Source organism: Lissotriton helveticus, chromosome 3_1, assembly GCF_964261635.1.
Source record: "Lissotriton helveticus chromosome 3_1, aLisHel1.1, whole genome shotgun sequence".
Lineage (NCBI taxonomy): Eukaryota > Metazoa > Chordata > Amphibia > Caudata > Salamandridae > Lissotriton > Lissotriton helveticus.
The window spans coordinates 408,159,404-408,179,771 of NC_136061.1; the positions used below are offsets into that span (position 1 = coordinate 408,159,404).

Genomic DNA, 20,368 nt, shown 5'->3' on the forward strand with positions numbered 1-20,368 from the left:
CTGGGGGTGAGTGTCTGAAAAGTTTCAGCGCTCTGTCCATCATCTCCTTGTGTTTGCTTTCTAACTCCTTCTGGCACAACAATATCAAGGGTGCAACTTCTGTAACAATGTATGTTCTCATTTCACAAATGTGTGCTTGTATCTGTTGTTCTAGTACTAAGTGTCTAATAGTTCTAACCAAATTGCAAAAAAACAATGGTATTATTCTCCGCTCTACTCGAAGGCATCAAATGTCAGCTGTGATTTCAATGTTTTGTATGCACTTGGTAGTTCCTGGAACACTTTTATGTTTGTCCTCGGAATGATTCTGGGGGTATTTCCTTGTTATGGAGGGGGGGGGGGGGTTGCATGACTATACTGCGTCATGAATTTCAGTCTGACGTCTGTTATAAACCCTTGGGGCTAGAGTACCTTCTGCAACAACCTTTACCAGAGAAAGTTAGAAAGAAGAGTGCCACTGGTGGAGCCATGACATCTAGCGGTGTCCACCTCCACTCTAGAAGTGACGGCGATGAGATTGTAGTGATGGCCATTAAACATTTAATCTCCAAAAGGGATCAAACCTACAGGCCAACCAGCAGGATAAGGATAGGACTACACCAGTGGCAATAGGGTGGATGAAAGCGAAAGGCCAAAGTATAAAACACCAGAGCCCAGAAAATAAAACCATTGTGTCATCAGATGTGCGGAGGTATAGAGTGGTGTATAGTATTTAGGATCACTGAAACATTTTGACCTCCCTTGCCTGTGTTAATTAGTCACAGCAGTTTTTCATATTTATAATAATAATATAATAAATATAAGTAATGTTATCAATAAACAGGTATTTGTTTCTGTTTCTTCTGCAGGGGTTGCCTGTTTATAAAATGGGTGAGCAATGCAGAGGTTATTGCCTGATCATCAGTAATAATAAGTTTTCAAAAAACATTGAAAGGAAAGGGACAGCCAAGGATGCAGGTAAGTCATTTCCTTGGAGTTCTAAGGCTCCCTCACAGATATGTTGCTGGATATGGCTGCCCCAGTGATAACCTGCCTAGACTTTGCAATTCAGTGCCTCGACAAAGCCAACCCTAGTTCTTAGAGTCCCAAATATTATAAAGCTTTATTTTATATGTATCCTAATAGTGAGTCAGTCCTATTCTATTGGCTGTATTTGAGACGCTGGAAATATCATTAAGTGCTTCACAAATCTACATTGAAGATTGTTGTGTAACCTAGAGTTCACAAATTTGAATCCCAGAAGTGCTAGCTCAGAATGTCATTTTGCCTAAGATGAGTAAAGTTAAATCTGTTTAGGTGAGTTGTAATTATTTTTTTAAGGAACATAGTTATACAAGAAAAGAATAATTGTAAGAGAAAATTCAGTTTGTTGTGTGCACTTTAATATTAATATCATACTCCTCCCCCTTTTCTTTTTCCTCTTCCTCCCCAGCTTCCCCCTCCTCTTTCTCCAAGCACTTTTCCTTCCTCACTGCTTTCCTCTCTCCTCCAACTCTTCTTTCTTCTTCTTCCTTCTTCCAGACATATGCAAATCAGAATATAGCACATTAACCACAAGTGCCTAGATCATGCGCAGCAGATGAAGTGTATGCAATTGTATCTTATTCGAATGTACTAGAAATGTGGCAATGACCTGGCCCCTCTTGAAATTGATATAGAGACAAGAGGCCACACGCCATTTGCCTTAAAGTGCCATACATTCTGAAGAGACTTTCAGTATTTTCATCAAGTGCTGCTGGAAGAACTTTATTTCTGGTAGTAGATGACGAAACGCCCAGATGTCACAATTCACTGAAGATACTTCCATAATTTCTAACTTCCAAATTGTATTCCGTTCAGGAAGAGGCACAAAATCTGGCACCTAGGATGACCTTAAAAACACAATAGACCAGAACGGTGTCACTGCACTGCTTTTCTTGGAGATTTCATTTGCCTTCGACACAGTTGACCATGACATTCTAATCCAAACACTCTACGAAGCTGGCATGTAGGGAACTATTCTTGACTAGAACACATCCTACCTTCAAAACAGGACATCCGCCAGCCATACCCCCCCATTCCCATACAAACTGTACTTCACAAAAGCAGGGGTCCCTTAAGGCTCTATCAACTCACCCACGCTTTTCAACATCTACATGAAGGCCTTACTGGCAATGATCAATGAATTTGAGCTCACATGCTATAACTATGCAGATGACATACAAATACGTCTTAAACAGGAAAGCACCAAAGACCATGGAAACTCAAAACTCCAGTTTCCTCAGAACCGGTCAGTGGATGACATGGAGCCACCTCAAATTGAAAGCTTCCAAAACTAAAATACACGCATGTGGTGACTGGAAAAATTATGACCTAGTCTGCGCTTGATATCACGATCTGGGACCACTTCCTAAAGTATCTAAGGAAGGAAGAAACCTTGGAATTGCAATGGACCCCAAATTTTCAATGAATCCCAGGTGGATAAGTTAGTAAGAACAAGCTTCATTACTATGAAAATTCTGTGACTCATCTTCCCCCACCTAGGATTTCCACACAAGGTTCAAGCCTCTATCTCTCTTGTACTGTCACAGGCCTCTATCATGGATCATCTTTATCAACCATGAAAAGACCTCAACGGATTCGGAACTCTGCTGCCAGACTATACCTACATGAAAAGCCATAAGCCCCCATCTCCCCTACATTGAGGGCCCTATGTTGGTTACAGGTTGCCAGAAGAACCACCTTCAAGCTGCTTTGTTTCAGCCACAAGGGAATACATGGAACAGATTGAAGAAAAGATGGAGGCAGCACCAGTCGCAGAGTAAATAGAAAGAGACCCAAAATTTGCAAAATTAGAATTTTCTTTTTATTTTCGTTTTTTCAAGGTGCACAAGACAGCCAACGCGTTTCGCTCCCCAACCATGGGAGCTTCGTCAGGGCAAGTTTCAAAACGATATCTTTCCTCTATCTGTACAATATAGATGGAGGAAGCAGAAAGCACCAATGGTTGGGGAGCGAAACGCGTTGGCTGTCTTGTGCACCTTGAAAAAACGAAAATAAAAAGAAAATTCTATTTTTGCAAATTTTGGGTCTCTTTCTATTTACTCTGCGACTGGTGCTGCCTCCATCTTTTCTTCAATTTGCTCATCTGGGATTCCAGTGGGACCGAACCGCAGCAGGTCTTGGAGGTTGGACAGCACAAAAAGCTAGAACACTTTATGGGACTTTGGAAATTGAGGTGCTTTTTCTTTGATCCGCTGCGGAAATTCTTCTGTCTCCGAATACATGGAACAGGATCACTTTTCATCAGGAATAAAATCCCCAAATGCATACAACAAAGGAACCTCTGCTCAAGACTCGCTTCTTGCCTCAAAATCCCAGCATACAAGAAAAAAGCCATGGGTGGTACATTTTTCTATGTTCAAGGCAGCCAAACTATTGAATTTGTTACCCCCAAACATAAGAGCCACGGATAACTATCTTCTCTTTAGAAGACTACTCAAGAGTTGGCTCTTCCCTACATGACCGCCACACTCAAACACAAATCTATAGCTTATGCCTGTGCATGTAAACATGTGTAATTTCATTATATGTACGTATTTAGTTATCTCCTGTTCTTTGTGTGTGGGTTTCACTATTGCTACCCAACCTGCATCTTGTTCACTGTACAATCCAGCTTTGTTAGTGTTTCTTTTAAATTAACAGAAAATCTCTGTGAAGATAGCACCTTATGTTTCTATTTAAGCATGTTCCAAAACTTTGTTTGATTTATTAGTGGAATTTGGTTTGGTCACAGAAAGGAGAAAATGTCCAACTACACTTAGAACTTGACATTAACCAAAAGTTGGGGAAGCCTCATGAATATTTTTGGGACAGAATGTGGAGAAGTGCAAAACAGGTTAATGATTTAAAGTTTGATTAAGTAGACTGGGCCAAAGAAAACAAACTTCAGCCACTAGTTAATGTAGAAAATCTATGTTCCTTTGGTTATTCTGGGTTGCTAATGCCCGTTTTAAACTCTTTGCGTTTCTTTTTTCTAATAGAGGCTCTTAAACGGGTGTTCACTTGGTTGGGTCTGGAGGTTCACTGTCACACAGACCTATCAGCAGCTGGCATGAAGGAGTGCATGCAGACCTTCAAGACAAAAATACACGATAACATGGACTGTTTTGTCTGCTGCATTTTGTCCCATGGCGAGTCGGGCAATGTATATGGAACAGATGACACCCTGTTACCCATCAGGACGCTCACAGCATACTTTACCCCAAAAGAGTGCCCCTCGTTGACTGAGAAACCTAAATTGTTCTTCATCCAGGCCTGTCAGGGCAAGGATACCCAGCCGCGTGTGCTACTCGAAGCAGATGCTTCCAGTTCAAAGACGGAGAGAGTACTTCATAAAAGCATTCCAGAATATGCTGACTTCCTGTTGGGCATGGCCACTGTTGATGGATTCTCTTCTTTTCGGCATGTGATAGCTGGCACATGGTATATTCAGTCTCTCTGTAGGAATCTGGTGGCGTTGGTACCCCGGTAAGTAATGGATCTCTGTGTGAAGGTGGGGTAAGAAGGGTAATTAAAGCGACACAGCTAATTAAAGGTTGATATAAGTACTGGTGGAATCAGGTAAAATAGGTACGAAATTACCGCTTAACCACATTGATGAGTGGCTGGGTGAAAATCAAAGTCTGCCAATGTTATTATGAGACACAGAAGAACTAAAAGATGAACCCACACAGTAGTGTACTCACTTTTCTGGACACAAACAGAAGAGGTAGCTTGTGGTTTGTAAGTGGGGGGATGAAGGATGTTACAGCATTAGAGAAGGCTGTGTCTTGCACCATCTTTTTATGGCCTTTTCCTTTTAACTTTCAAACTGTTTTGGTAAACCCGTTAAACAACACAAAGAATGAGTTTAATGTTTTCTACAGAAGGTACTATTTCAATGTTTTTTACTGAAATATTGATGCATGGAGGACCTAAGGGTGTGACCAGCTAGTGCAAGTCTTCAACATTGGCTCTAACGATAAAATAGATGGTCTTGGGATTTTGAGAGCCATCATAGAAGTCTGTTTTGATAATTGGGAATCAGTGTCGAGATCTTTAGACATTTCACTACCCGGGTGGTTCTCTCTTCCAGTAATCTAGATTGAAAGCAAACATTGAATTCAGATGGTATGCACAAAAAACAATTTATCAGTCCGCCTATTGACCACATCTGATAATGTGACGTGATTACCAGTCTTAAGCTCTTTTGCTGAAACGTATGGTGGTGAATTATGGGCCTTCTACACAACACAGTATAGAGATTCTAATAGCTCACTTATTTCCTGCTAGATGCATACGTTTCAGAATCATCACTCCAATTTCCATCGATGGACAGCTTTTTTGCACCACACTTAGGCTTGCACGTTCATATCAAAACAAGCTGTAACTTGATAATAGTATCAGAAAGCTGGCTCTCGTCTGAATTTGGTGGAGCATGATTGAAATATAGACTTTGGTCTAATAGTGCCGCTGATATCATTGCATTAAAACTGCCCTATATTGGGTCATATTGTTTATCAACCACAGAGTTGTTTTAAAGGATTTCTGAGCACAGATGAGTACTCTGAATTGCCCTCGATCGAACACATAAGAAGTCAATTTTGGGTTACTGTCTGTAAAAACGACAGAACCAACAAACTGACCGTGAAGGAGGTATCGGCAACAATTGAAACTATCAGCGCCTTGACTTTGCTAAATAAAAGAATGGATATATATTGTCCCGAAGGTGGGATTTAGTAATAACAGCAGTACTCCCACCATGATCATAGGCAAGGTCTGAAAGAAGAATTTTGTAGTAGTCCGGGATAGCCGTGCCAAGCCATTCTTATCTTGATTGTAAATGTTATAATTATGTTGTATTGTCAAAGATGCGACCTTTCGCCACATCGGTTGAGCTCGGCCCACGTCCACCAGGAAGATCTACCAGTAACCATTGTCTTGGTCAGGGGGGGACATCCACGCTCTCACCTGTAATAGTGTTTGGTCATCCTAGGACTGCATAAGTCCAGGAAAAAGCAGGGCACGTTACGATTTTAAAATACTTTCATTTTCCATCAAAACATACACGGGGATTCGCTGCCACCTTTACCCACGACCCTGGTTGACTTTTCTAAAAAAAAAAAAAATAATAATTTTTTTAATGTTTACGTTTATTTTATTCGTTTGAGGATCTTGGGTGTTGCTACAGTCCAGAAAGCTTAGGAGCTATTAGGAATCCTTATGGTTTGAGTTTTTAATTATTGTAAATTGTTAAGGAAGTAGTCCCAAGCCAGGTGTACTGCGTCACATTACTCCTATTTTTTGTGTATTCTATTTTTTTTAAGACAAAATGGTTATTTTGCCGATCTAGCCCGTTTATCAAGAAGGTAATGTGTACCCATCTGCCCCACAATGGTTCAATATTTTTAATTTCATAATGGGGTTCTCAAACCTGGATGTCCACTTCCTTGATCCGGAAATGACTGACAACGCTAAAGTTTAACTTTCGGTTTGTAAACAGTTTCATAAACTCACCTGCCAAGATCTCACTATTTTTGTAAGCACATTTTTTTCAAGCATGATTGAACATATCATTACAGAAAGGCAAGCCAAACCATTGCCTTTCCCATAAGCACTACCTCCATCCCAGTGTGGTGTGATACTGCCCAAATGTTTTTGCTGTAAAGCAGAGCAAGCACTACTATGGGAATGGGAATTTAAAATGTAATATTTTGCACCCCTCTCCTGCCCCATTGACTAATCAGGCTCATACACAAAAGGATGTATACTTTTTGATGGATTCTTCTAAATGCAGATTTCTCACCTTTTGAATTCCCCTCTATGCACCATACTAAGTCAGAAACTTTTACCGCAACAGCTTCTGCTTGCTGGCGGTGATGCGATTGAACTTCACGCCGGCCTCATCCCACATCTGAAAGTGACATCACAGTTGTATATAAACATCACCTCTGCACGCGAACATCAGTTCCTTTTTTCCGTGCCGTTTGATGCTGAGCCACCGCCCCACTCCCAAACTTTTCATCCTTATTCACCGCCTGCCGGAAACCTACTATGACAGTGTGCATAGAGGAAAACATTCTCTCTGACGACTACTGCCTTTAAACCGTGCCACGCCTGCTGAAAACATGTCAGTCATAGATCGGCAAAACTCTACCGTCATTGATTGATTAAGCTGATTTTACCTTTTGCCCAGCTGCCGTCTTGAGGGAGGAGAAACCCACAACTTGCGGTACCCGCTTCGCGGGTCCCGCTTCGCCGCTGCTGCCACAGGAGTCACAGGAGTTACAGGCACCAGCTGGGCGTGTGAGCGTGAGACAGGGCTGCGAGCGCAGGAACCGGGACTCGCTTTCCCAGGAGTCCCGGTAATCCTCCAGCCGAGTCACCTGGCCCGCTCTCCCTGACCGCCCCGCCCAGCTCATTATCCTCAAAAGACCCCGCCTTTCACTGCCTGTGGGGACGCTGATTTTATCTTTTGCCCAGCTGCCGTCTTGAGGGAGGAGAAACCCACAACTTGCGGTACCCGCTTCGCGGGTCCCGCTTCGCCGCTGCTGCCACAGGAGTCACAGGAGTTACAGGCACCAGCTGGGCGTGTGAGCGTGAGACAGGGCTGCGAGCGCAGGAACCGGGACTCGCTTTCCCAGGAGTCCCGGTAATCCTCCGGCCGAGTCACCTGGGCCGCTCTCCCTGACCGCCCCGCCCAGCTCATTATCCTCAAAAGACCCCGCCTTTCACTGCCTGTGGGGACGCTGATTTTACCTTTTGCCCAGCTGCCGTCTTGAGGGAGGAGAAACCCACAACTTGCGGTACCCGCTTCGCGGGTCCCGCTTCGCCGCTGCTGCCACAGGAGTCACAGGAGTTACAGGCACCAGCTGGGCGTGTGAGCGTGAGACAGGGCTGCGAGCGCAGGAACCGGGACTCGCTTTCCCAGGAGTCCCGGTAATCCTCCGGCCGAGTCACCTGGCCCGCTCTCCCTGACCGCCCCGCCCAGCTCATTATCCTCAAAAGACCCCGCCTTTCACTGCCTGTGGGGACGCTGATTTTACCTTTTGCCCAGCTGCCGTCTTGAGGGAGGAGAAACCCACAACTTGCGGTACCCGCTTCGCGGGTCCCGCTTCGCCGCTGCTGCCACAGGAGTCACAGGAGTTACAGGCACCAGCTGGGCGTGTGAGCGTGAGACAGGGCTGCGAGCGCAGGAACCGGGAGTCGCTTTCCCAGGAGTCCCGGTAATCCTCCGGCCGAGTCACCTGGCCCGCTCTCCCTGACCGCCCCGCCCAGCTCATTATCCTCAAAAGACCCCGCCTTTCACTGCCTGTGGGGACGCTGATTTTACCTTTTGCCCAGCTGCCGTCTTGAGGGAGGAGAAACCCACAACTTGCGGTACCCGCTTCGCGGGTCCCGCTTCGCCGCTGCTGCCACAGGAGTCACAGGAGTTACAGGCACCAGCTGGGCGTGTGAGCGTGAGACAGGGCTGCGAGCGCAGGAACCGGGACTCGCTTTCCCAGGAGTCCCGGTAATCCTCCGGCCGAGTCACCTGGCCCGCTCTCCCTGACCGCCCCGCCCAGCTTAACCCAAACTTACGCCCATAAAAACCAGTGATCCACGCTGCGCGGGAGCGCGTGGGAGCGCCCGGGGCTAAGCCCGGGCAAAGGGCGGGCCCTCTGTGGCCCTCAGAGGCCGAAGGAGGCCGGGCAGGGCCATACTCCTAACTCTTACTTGCCAACTCTATCCTGCCCTAGGTGATGCCCTCACCGGCACCTTCCGAAACCCCATTAAGGGAGGGGGGCAGCAATACAGGGACCCTGGACAATTATTTTAAATCTGCCAAAGGAGATGGGGCCAAAGAAAACTCCTTAGAGAGACGTAGGGCGGAGCGACGGCGCTCCATTGAATCTATAAAGAACAGATCCCTTACAGAAATTATCCCGTATCCTACCTCCCAAGAGGAAGGTACGCTCCTAAATAGCTTAAATCCCCCGACTCCTGAGGATTTCCCCCTTCTACTTCGGGAAATTCCAGGCATCCCCGGTATGGCGCCTACAAGGTTTATAGATACAACTCCCCCCACGACTTGTCCTATTTCTGTTAATTTGGTTACGCAAACTCCCGCTTCAAGCACTAATAAGAAGAGTAAGCCAAAACCAAGTGTTGTGGTAGAGGTGCATAGGCCCCCACCTAGCAAACGCTGTAGGAAGTCATTGGGGGGGCGAGGGAAAACCAAACTTTCCCATCTAGATTTTGGGAAAAAACACACAAATGCCTTTCAATTTGGGAAGGCTAATGAGCCTGTGCCAACTGTTGTCCCCTCTAAGGTCCCAAGCTCTAATACAGCTAGCATTAACAGCGACCCAATGGCCAATTTTTCTACTACAAATCCCCCGCCCATATCCATAGGGAGTATAGAACTTCTATTCCGTTCCCTTCTCCAGCCGATTAACGACAGCCTAAATAAAGTAGAGACTAGGCTCACTCTACTAGAGTCATCTCTCACTACACTAACCACCTTAGTGAGCAAGCAATCCAAAAATGTGGGACCTTGTCCCCCCGTAGGAAATCCTCCCAAGTCAGGAGCATCTCAGGGTGCCAACATAGTCCATCCCTCGAGTGTACCCACTGTCCCCCCCTTGCAGCCTTTAGTGGCTATCCCAGCCAAGGCACCGCGCAACATCTTACCCAGTGGGCCCCAACAATCAACAGTCGCTGCTCCCCAAAGCTCCCAGATGGGGACTAACGACGGCCATCAGGAAGCCGGTGGAGTCCCTGCTTTTTCCCCCGGTCGGCCACCCTCAAGACCACGGAGACCAGATCTCCCGCCAGAAACTAATAGTCTAACGGTGGTACTAGCAGATGCCCCCCATTTAAGAACAGGAGAATATGAGGATTACCAATCTTTAAAGAAAAAGGTCATTAAATGGCTAAATTGGAACCGACCCCTATCATCACATTTCAACAATGAGATCATTATGGTTAGAAGGGTCCCTTGGCTAGGGAGGTCCAGGAAAACAATAATAGGGGATTGCATTTTGGTATCCTTCAAAGATCCGGGCACTGTCCTGCATATTTGTGAGGGTGTAAATCGATCACTGGACTCAACTATTCAGACCCTTCCAGTGGCCTTTTTCTTCCCTCCAATTCGCATGCACAATGCTCCATCGCATGATGAATGGACAAGGGTGGAACACAGGCGCAGACCTAAGGATTTTGTACAACGACCAAATCTTCAACTGCCGGATACCCCCTATTTCCACTTCAACCGTTTTAATTGCTTGAACAGCTTGGATGGGGTTGATTGACTCTCCGCACATTATGCAGTGCCTCGGGATAATGGTTCCTGTTTATTCTACGAGCCATTTCTTTTGACTGTTGGTAATATTCCTGGATCATCGAAGGACCCAGTGACTTCGGATAATGGCACCCCAGGACTTTTGGATCTATCTGTCCACAGTGCTGAGAATGCATCTGGAACACTGAATGATCCGGTGCTTGTGGCCATGCCTCTTGTAGACTTCCTGACCCACCCGCCCCTACTGTTGGCAATGCGCCAGATCTTTTGATTGAAACGGTGTCCGAAACTACCCCCTTCAACCCTTCTGGCAAGGCAAACAATACATCTGACCATTTGAGGTTAATATGTTGGAACGTTGCGGGGCTGGCCAATAAATTGGGTGACCCGGAATGGGCAAATTACATCGAGACCGGGGACGTATGTATGTTCCAGGAAACCTGGGCCAGGGAGGATTATGGTCATCAAGGCTACTTGTCATTTTTTATTCCAGCTAGATGGGAAGGCAAAGGTCGTCCTTCGGGGGGGCTTACGACTTGCGTCGCATCTCATCTGGGCTGTGTGGCAACTCGGCTGCCGACCAACTCCGAAGATATTCTTGCGGTCTCATTATCCTGGCCTAACCAAGTGAAACTTGTTTGCATTAACATCTATTCTAGGCCAGTGGGAGTTGCAAAGGAATCGCAGACCATAGATGAACTCTCAAATTATTTATCTGAATTACCGAGTGGTTCATTCTATGTGGTGGGAGGGGATTTTAATTCCCATTTTGAGCCACTACCCGGTCTTCTGGAGGGGTTTTCACCGGAAGAAGAGGCCAGATGGGCAGTGCCCCCAGCGGAAGCTCCCCCCCCGAAGGCTTGGACCCCATTAGCATTACAGATCACAGCCCTTACCCTTAAGTTTGGAATTAGAGCTTGCAATGGGCGATTGAACTCGGATATACCCAGTAAAACCACCTACAATAAACTTGGAAGGGAATCTCGCCTGGATTATGTCCTGGTTCAAATAGTGAAGTGGCCGGCAATACAGGACTTTAGGGTGATGGAGAGGTCGGATAGTGACCACAACCCGCTCGAGCTTGATCTTATCCATCCTGGCCCCCAAGCATCCGCGACTAACGCGGAAGGGAACAAACCTGCTCTTCTCCTGGATAATACCAGGAGAAGAATTAGATGGGAGCACTTGGTTGCAAGTAAGAACAAACTCCCCTTGCTCTATGATGGGATAACTCCCATCTTGGAAATTGTGGGGGGCCTGGATTCCGATCCAAATAATAAAGATTCCCAGGCCAAACTGTACAAGGCTCATGAGGACCTTATAAATGCTGCGGCCCCTCATCTCTCCTCTAGTTTGCGAAAGCCTAGAGAGGTGCGACAAGGCAAAAATTCATGGTATAACCCAGCATGTAGAAGGGCAAAAGCAGAACTCCTCAGACTAATTAAGGAGGGGCTAGGGGGGGACAGCTTAAAACAAAGTAGGAGAGCCTACAAGAAGCTTGTTGCCCATGCTAAGGCTGAATGGGAGGAAAATCAGTGGGAAGAACTCACTAAGGCCCTAGCGATCCAAAACCATCGCTTGTTTTGGAGGATAGTGTGCGGGGGGTCAGGGAACCTACATTCGGCACTGGAGCCTAACATCGCTCCAGAGGTGTGGCAGGCACACTTTCAGTCCTTATATAGCTCCGAGCTGGGAGAATCTTCTGCAGTTACTGAGGTGGGCTGGCCGGGATATGAGGGTGAGCCTATAACGCTGGGTGAAGTCACTGCTGCCATTTCAGCCCTGGCTTCTGGAAAGGCGCCGGGACTGGATGGCTTACCTGGAGATATGTTTAAACAAGAGCCCATTGTCTGGGCGCCTTACCTTGCTGCCCTCTTCAATGGAGTCATTGGTGGCATGGAAATTCCCAGTACTTGGCTGGGGGCAGAGGTGGTCCCTATCTTTAAAAAGGGCTCGCCTCTGCTCCCAGCCAACTATAGACCCATCAGTTTAATAGACGTGGCACAGAAACTGTTTGGCAGGGTCTTGCTGAATCGGCTCCAGGACTGGATGGAGGAGGTGGGTGCCCTTAGTCCTTACCAGGCGGGATTTAGGAGAGGGGTATCCACAGTGGATCAGGTCTTTAGATTGAATCTCATCTATTGGAGGGCAGCAAAATTCGAGGGCGGCAGTTTGTACACAATTTTTGTGGACTTACGAGCCGCCTTCGATTTGGTGCTGAGGGGGAAACTTTGGAGCGTCCTGGCAGAGATGGGCGTTCCCCCGGACATCCTACTAATCCTACGGAGGCTCCACCAAAATAATTATGCCCGAGTGAGGTGTGGGCGCTCGGGGGAACTGACGGATAGATTCCCCGTTGGCCGCGGGGTAAGACAGGGTTGTGTGTTGGCACCGACCCTGTTCTGCCTCTTCGTCAACGGGGTAATCGCCCACCTAAATGCCACTGACTATACTGACGCTCCCAAATTGAATGGCAGCAGGGTGCCCGCAATTATGTTTGCGGACGACACCCTGCTGCTATCCAAAACCCCAATGGGGATACAGAGGATCCTCGATTCATTTCTGGCCTTCTGCACCGACAGAGGGCTAGAAATCAACGCAGCAAAAACTAAATTCATGGTTTTGAATCCGAGTCAAAAATTGCGGCCGAATCCGCAACTGGGAGCTGTGCGACTCGAGAGAGTATCCACCTTCGAATATCTTGGTGTGACTCTTAACGAAACCATGTCTTGGGGAGCCCATCAGACTAGGGCAAACCTCAAACTTACACAAACTACTGGAGGTATTGCCCGGATGATGACCGGTTCATCATACCGCCCACTGGGGGCACTAATCCAGATATACAAGGCCCAGGCTAGGGGTGCGATCATGTATGGGGCGGAATTGTGGGGTCATACACCCTGCCGGAGTATGACACTTACGGAAAACAAGTTTATAAGACGGATAGCCGCACTTCCGCCCAGTACTCCGCTGCTCCCCCTGAGGCTGGATTTGGGCCTACGACCGTTAGCGGACGAAATAAGCTTGAGACCTATAGCTTTTTGGCGTAGGTTGTGGAGCAGTAACGATCTCGCAGAATATAGGGCGGAATTGGCCGAATTATTGAACCATCCAAAAGCGCTCCATATCCCCTGGGTCAAAAACATTCAAACTACCTGTATGGAACTAGGGCTCCCTGATTTATGGACGGACCCGGCGAATGCTGCATTAAGCATTTCTAAAAAGTCCCTGGCCAACATATACTACGAATACAAACTAACCAGGGCCCGATCAATGCAGCCAGAAGGGTCCTTATCCTCTGAGTTTTTGCAAAGCAAGGACCTTTATAGGTTCGAGAAGGTACTGGATCCTATCTCTCCTGTTTTAGCTAGGAAGTTGTTTCTCCAATGGAGATACGGCACGCTGCCCTTTCGGTCCTTCACAAGCACTTGGTCACCTTGCTCCATCACAAAACAGTGTCCGGCCTGTGATGCCACGGAGGAAACCGATCTACATGTGGTTTTCTTCTGCCCTGCTTACAAGGCAGCTAGAAAATATTGGCTCCTCCCATTGATAAGGAATATGGGCTGCAGGGAATATGCACCAATGTACAGGATTTTAAAATCTGATGTCTCTGCCCCAATAGTTTTTGCATTAACAAAATTTCTTATTAAGGTTTGGTATACACGTAACCGCATTTTAAAAACGTTGGGTCTCTCTTAAAAACTTTAAGATGTACAGTTCAAGTATTTTGTATACATATTCCAATGGTTTTATTTTTTATGAATCGATGTATTGTGATGTATTTGTGTATTGTTACCTTTTATGGCCAATGGCCGAAATAAAGATTGGAATACGATTAAGCTCCAAGCATGACTCAAAGTCCTGTGACAAGCACTCCCTGATGCATCAATCCGGGAGCATGAAGCAAAGGTGTGCATCACCAAACACCAGTAACAAGGTTGGTCATGCTCAAAATCTCCGGTCCAGCTCCTGACCCAACTCTCTGTCCAGATCCAGGTCGCCCTCTTTTAATAAGTCCAAAACAAAGTTGAAACACAAGTCTCATAGAAAGTACAAACAAATCCAAGTGGGATTCTTCCCCTTCCCTCTGCTCCCGTTCCAGGTAGAGTTCACACAGTCTGCATTCTATAGAGTTGACTCCACTACTACTGTCCATGTTCGATCCCATACACACTTGGATCGATATGCCAGACATTTTTCATTGGAGCGATATGCCAGAAATTCTTTAGGCCATCATCAGCTCTGCAGCAAATAGAGGCATTCAGGGAGGGGGTGCTGCATTTTTTTTGGGATGATTCAGTGTCACCCTGATGCCTTCATACTTCGTGGATCTTCTGATTGCTTCGGTTGGACTGTTGTTAGCAGGCGCTCCCTTGTGCCCACTGAACCCACTAAGCATGCGCCTCAACTCTTTCTCGTGCCAGGCTGCACTTCCAAACCTTTGCTGAAAACCACCCTGGTTCCAGCCATTTCATCGTGGGTCTGTGGGACAGGAAATCAAAGCGCATTGACACATTGGGTAAGAGAATATTCTCTTCTGCCAGTCTGGCTCTGTGGTACCTTAGTGCAGTTTGCCTCCAGGGATTTGGCACATAATAGCTTTCCTCCCATACCAGAAGAGTTCAAAAGCTTGTTTACTCAGACAGTTCATGATGGAAAGTCTGAGTTCAAGTACTTTTTGTAGGGTGGTCTGGGCACCATGGACTGCATTCACAGTGCAGTGGGCACCAATATAGTGGTCCGGCACCAGGTCTCGATGCCCCTCACAGGTTTTCCCAGTGATGTACAGACATCCTCAACTTAGTATGCCTTTTGATGGCTCCAGGCTTTTTTGAGAAAATGCACACACAGCCTTGAACGCTTTAAAGATAATTGTGCTACGGCTCACTCCTTGTTTGTGTGTGCTTGTTGTCACCAGAATTTTTGGTAGTTGCAGGTTCTTCTTCAGGATGGCCTTTTCTGTCACCAGAGACAGCCCTCTGAACCTGTCCAACATGTTTTACAGCCTATGCATGGGCCCAGGAGACAAGGTGGTGATACAGGCCCTGGCTGTCCACCTCCTTGTCACCTGCTGTGACCGCTTCAAAACCTATCTGTTTCTCCTTCCATTGGTCATCTGCCAGTAAGGGGCAAGATTAGTTTTTGTCTCTGGTTGGTACGCAGTAACGTCAGATTATTGAGTTTTAGAGATTTTTCAGAATGGTTATGGCTTCCCAATTCTGTCAACACCCCTCCCCCTGCATGTCCCCCGTTCCCTCAGTTCTTGCTCAGGCTTCAGGGCATGTTGCCATTCTCTCATAAAGAAAATACACCGCTTGCTAAAGTACAACAAAGAAAGCCCCCAAGGCAGAGAGGGGCACAGGACTCCATGCCTGGTACTTTGTTGCCCAAGAAGGACGACTGGCTGCAACAGATCCTAAATTATTGGTTTCTAAATACCTTCCTTCAGACCTTGGAGATTAAATGGTGTCCTTGCCGGACACCTACTTCCATGTATCCCACAGGCGTTTCTTCCATTTCCACTTCCACTTTGTTCGCCATATATCATTTCAACCTCACCTCGGGCTGCGGGTTTTAATAAATCTGATGACGGTGTTCTCTCCAATTTAGCAGGTCAGGAGTTTACGCATTACCTTAACTCTTGTAGCATCCTTACCAGCCCAGTAGCTTGTAAATAAATTACATCACACACAGAGCTTGGTATCACATGTCTTTATTTCTCAGACTTTAACCGGTAACTGCCACGTACTACGTTATGAATATTATCAACCACACCCAAACACTTACGTCACTAGGCTACGGAGTCCATTACGGATAAAGGGGGGTCTCTCGTTCTTTAACACACAAGACTCTACACCGCTGACGGGCCATTGAAGGTCAGACCTCTACAGTCAGTAACAGACCAGTGTTCCAGTGCTGGATATCTGCCTGACTACTATCTGGGCATCTTTCTACACCTTCATCAGGCATTACTGTATCAACTCTCAGGTCCGCAAGGAGGTCCATTTTGCCATCTTCGTTTAACAGGAAAACAGCCTTTAACATGCAGTGTCTTTACCACGCAGGAAAGTTTTTGAGTCTTTACCAAAGCATGGTATGTATTGGTAAGATATATGTATGATTTGATATACAGTTTGTAAAGCACAGCGAATGACCGTGGGCGTTCTTGGCTCTGTCTTTTACATGGCGGAGAGAAAGCTGACCCCAATGTCAACCTAGTGCCTGACCTACAGGGGAGAGGAGAACAGGCAAGTTTTTAACAGTTTTCTAAAAGCAAGGAAATTCGACTGCTGTCTTGGGAGCCATGGCATCTGATTCAAAAGACGAAAAGTGACTTAAGAGAAACTTCTGCCACCCCAGAAGGCTCTGAGAATTAACGGCACAGACACTCTTCTGGCTGTGGATAATCACAGTGGTTTGTTGGGGATGTACCAGGAGATTTTATTTTGTACCAAGAAGAGCCCAGAGTGGTTGAGCGTTTTATGTGTTATACAGAGCGCTTTAAAACCTAATTGTTGGTTTATTTTCTTTATAGGGAGCCAGTGTAAATCTTCTCTGGCTTTAGAGACTGGTTCACATTTTTTTATGTTTTTCAGGAGTCGGACTGCTGCATTTTGCAGTCGTTGGAGTTTTTTGAGAATGCTCTTCTGGGCACCGGCATAAGTTGTCCAGTTTTGAGGTGACCACCGTTTTTTGCAGATCAAGAGGTAGAAATTAAAGAATTTTACTTAGGATTTTTTAATACAAGGGAACAAAGAGAAGTAGGTTGATTGGTCTGACCTCTGAAAGATAGATTGGAGTCAATTATGATTCCTAGGTTCCTGGCTTTTGGTACTGGGATGGGGAGTGCCCCCAAGAGACCATGGCCTCCAGACATTATTCCAAAAGAAGGTGTCTCCGAAAAGGAGCACCTCCGTCTTCTCTGAGTTTTTAGTTTAAGACAATGGTAGCTCATCCAGTTGACTAATACACTCATGCATGCATTGAGGTGGGAGGCCACTTCATCTAGGTTGTTGTCCATGGATACCATGATTTGGGTATCATTAGCGTAGGATACCTTGGAGAAGCCAAGTGATCTAATCCAGTTCAGAAGCGGAGCTACATATATATTACATAAGATGGGGCTTAATGAAGACCCCTGTGGAACGCCAAACAGTAGGATAAAAGGCTTGGAGCTGAGTTCTCCCATATTGACTGTTCGCTCCCTTCCTTCTCAGAAGGAGCTGAGCAACATGAATGCTGGGCCTTTGTAAAACGACACCAAAGTTATTAGCAAAAATGAATAACATGTTGTTCCTATAGAAACTAGGTAATATAGATATATTCATACCTTCATTAACACTCTTCCTTGTGGCTACTCTATCTAACTGCAGATCCCTGCCCTGGAGGCTCCCTCTTCCCAAGTGTTTGGAGTGGCCTTTTGATGGGCCTTAAGGTCACAGTTCAGATTTCAGTTGCTAATCTGTAACTCACTCCTAGTTGTCTTTGTAAACTGAGGTGTGTGCGCAGGGGACACTCATATTTATAGCTCCTTGTCATTCCTTCCGGATGCGGGACAAGACCACTGTAGGCTGATGGTGTCACCTGCTGACCCGCGGAAGCCTTTGCAGGAAATATTTCCTGATCCAGTCTGGCACCTGCGGGGTATTCAGAAGGTGATGACTCTGCGGTTAGATTAAGTATCCACCAGAAAGATCATTACCAAAGATAAGGAACTTGCTCTTTTGTAGATTTTATGCAGATGCATCTCATGGGGTGAAAGGTTATCAGTGATCAGCAGCTCCACCATTACTACAACTGAAATAGGCAACTCTGTTATACATTTATATTTGCAGCATGCGTGATTGCCATCTAGTATTGGGTTTGGAATATTGAAAGTTGTTTACTTCAAGACTAATTTTCAGTTTTATGTTTTTCCTCCGTCTGGTTTGGAGCTAAAGTTGGGTGCTCTAACTTCAAGACTGCATCATGACCAGGAACACTGGATATTGTATGTTTTAGCAGTAAACGGAAGGTATCATATGACTTAAACAGAGCATTGAACACAAAAACGCTCTTCCTTGACGCATTGACATCCTTCCAATGGTGTGTGCTTACCCTCCAAATCATGGGAATGATGCCTTGGATGGGGTGGGCAATGAAAAACACAGCATTTCGCTTCTGTCCTCGATGTAATGCAAAGTTGCTAGTCCGATCTTCATCTGATCTGTGATCTGTGCCTTCCTTGAGATTTCGACAAAGAAGGTAGTTTGCAATTTTAGCATTTCAAGCGTATGCAGGCTCTTCATAACCTTAGTGATCATAGATGGGCTTTCTGGGCTGCTGTGGACTCAAATCAGATGGTATTTTGAGGCCGCTGGAGGACATTGATACCAACAAGGATGTGTATTGTCCTTTTGGGTTAGTGAACCTGGAAGACGCATGATTTTCATATGATGAGTGGTCAGATCAAGAAATGTTTTCAAAATGGAAACAAAGCCTCTGAGATACAGAGACTCCTCAGGTTACTAAACGACGAGATCTTGAACAAAAGAGACCAACCAGACTCACCTAGTCTTGACTCCGTCCACCTGAGCGTATTTGAAAGCCCGCTTTGAAACATCAAGCAGGTTTACCTTGGACACTGAAGGAAGACCAGCCTCGGAAGGCTGCATCTGAAGGCATGCCCTTGTCAGCTGCTGCTTTAGAAGGGACAGAGCCTCAACACGCCGAAAACATCCACAGTCAAAGGAACTTGAGGACACAATAGAGAATTTGTTCTCACTGACGCAGGATAATAATACACTTGTTAGAAGAATTCAGTAGATAGAACACATGCATATTGACCCAGAACCAGGCTATATAGACAGATTCTCGAAAGGATTTGTTAAGGTCCATAATTACAACCAAAGTGCAGAATTACAACATGACTTTACACTCAATATTGATCAAGAAGAAAACGACTCACTTATTGAAACACTGTCCAAAACCAAGAGAACAGTTCAGTATTTGCTGAAGCTGAAACCAGTATTTAATAACTCTGCATGGACTTTTAAAAGCATAGTATAAACATGCTGCATAACAGCTGGAGTACAGTGTAAATTAAAAGCTGCACCACAAGATCTGCTTTACGTCCAAGGGCATGCCCAACCTGATTCTGCATTCACTCAAACGATGCATAAACCACTAGACCACAGAAGGTCGCTCTCACACCCTACTTTCCAATAAGTAGAGGATACAAGAGGGGGCAGTGGGAGTTGCTACCGGTGGTCGCAATCTGACAAGCACACCTCAGCCAGTATGTCCTTTACCAGTGGGAAGAGAAAGAAGAACCTCTCCAACACCTTCGAGAAATATTGAAAGATTACAAATGCAAGACTAGCTTTGCACAAAACAAGGCAGATGTTTGTCTCCTTTGGCCAGACACACCTTGGAAAACCTATCTCTAAAGGGGGCATAGGCATATAGGTTATGTATGCATTTCAATTTGTTATGCATGGGCCAACAGGCAACTAATCCACATTCCACAGCCTTGCTTCAACATAAAAGGAAGCTAAGCCCATTTTCTTAGGCAACACCCCAGTGAAGGATATTTGGCAGGCAGCATTATTGCCATCTGCTCATACATTCACAAAACATTACTATATTGATATTCATGCTGCAAAAGAAGTCTTAGTGGGTCAAACCATTTACATTATTTACTAAAGCTACTTCCGATGTTCATGTACCTCAGCCGTAAGGGAATGGGGAACTGCTTTAAAGTCTATGCACAGCATGTGATCTACAACACATGCTGCACATAGAAAACATTACTTATTAAAGAACTTTTTGATGCTTGTTGTGTTGTAAATTCATATATGACACCAAGCTCCCCTGTCGATGGAAATAGTAAAGCTAAACCAATAAGCCCTTCTAAGTATTTTGTCTAACTTCATAAGCACATGCAAACAAGCCTATTTCTATGAGGAAAAAAATATAATAATACAAGGTGGAGTTTATACTGGCCTGACTGGCTATTCCCCCAAACGTGAGGAAGCTTCAGAGTAGAAATTCATAATTCTCAAGGGGAGTTCATGCAGTGCG

At 45.8% G+C, this 20,368-nt stretch overlaps 1 protein-coding gene across 2 annotated transcripts in view; it reads left to right on the forward strand.

The window, feature by feature from the left end:
* The window catches only part of CASP10 (caspase 10), a 147,907-nt gene that overhangs the window by 117,292 nt on the left and 10,247 nt on the right, over window positions 1–20,368 (forward strand). For both annotated transcript variants that reach the window (XM_078680203.1, XM_078680204.1), the window contains 2 exons: window positions 849–957; window positions 4,023–4,509. In XM_078680203.1, the coding sequence (XP_078536329.1) occupies window positions 849–957; window positions 4,023–4,509 (596 nt within the window). The remainder of the gene's footprint in view (window positions 1–848; window positions 958–4,022; window positions 4,510–20,368) is intronic.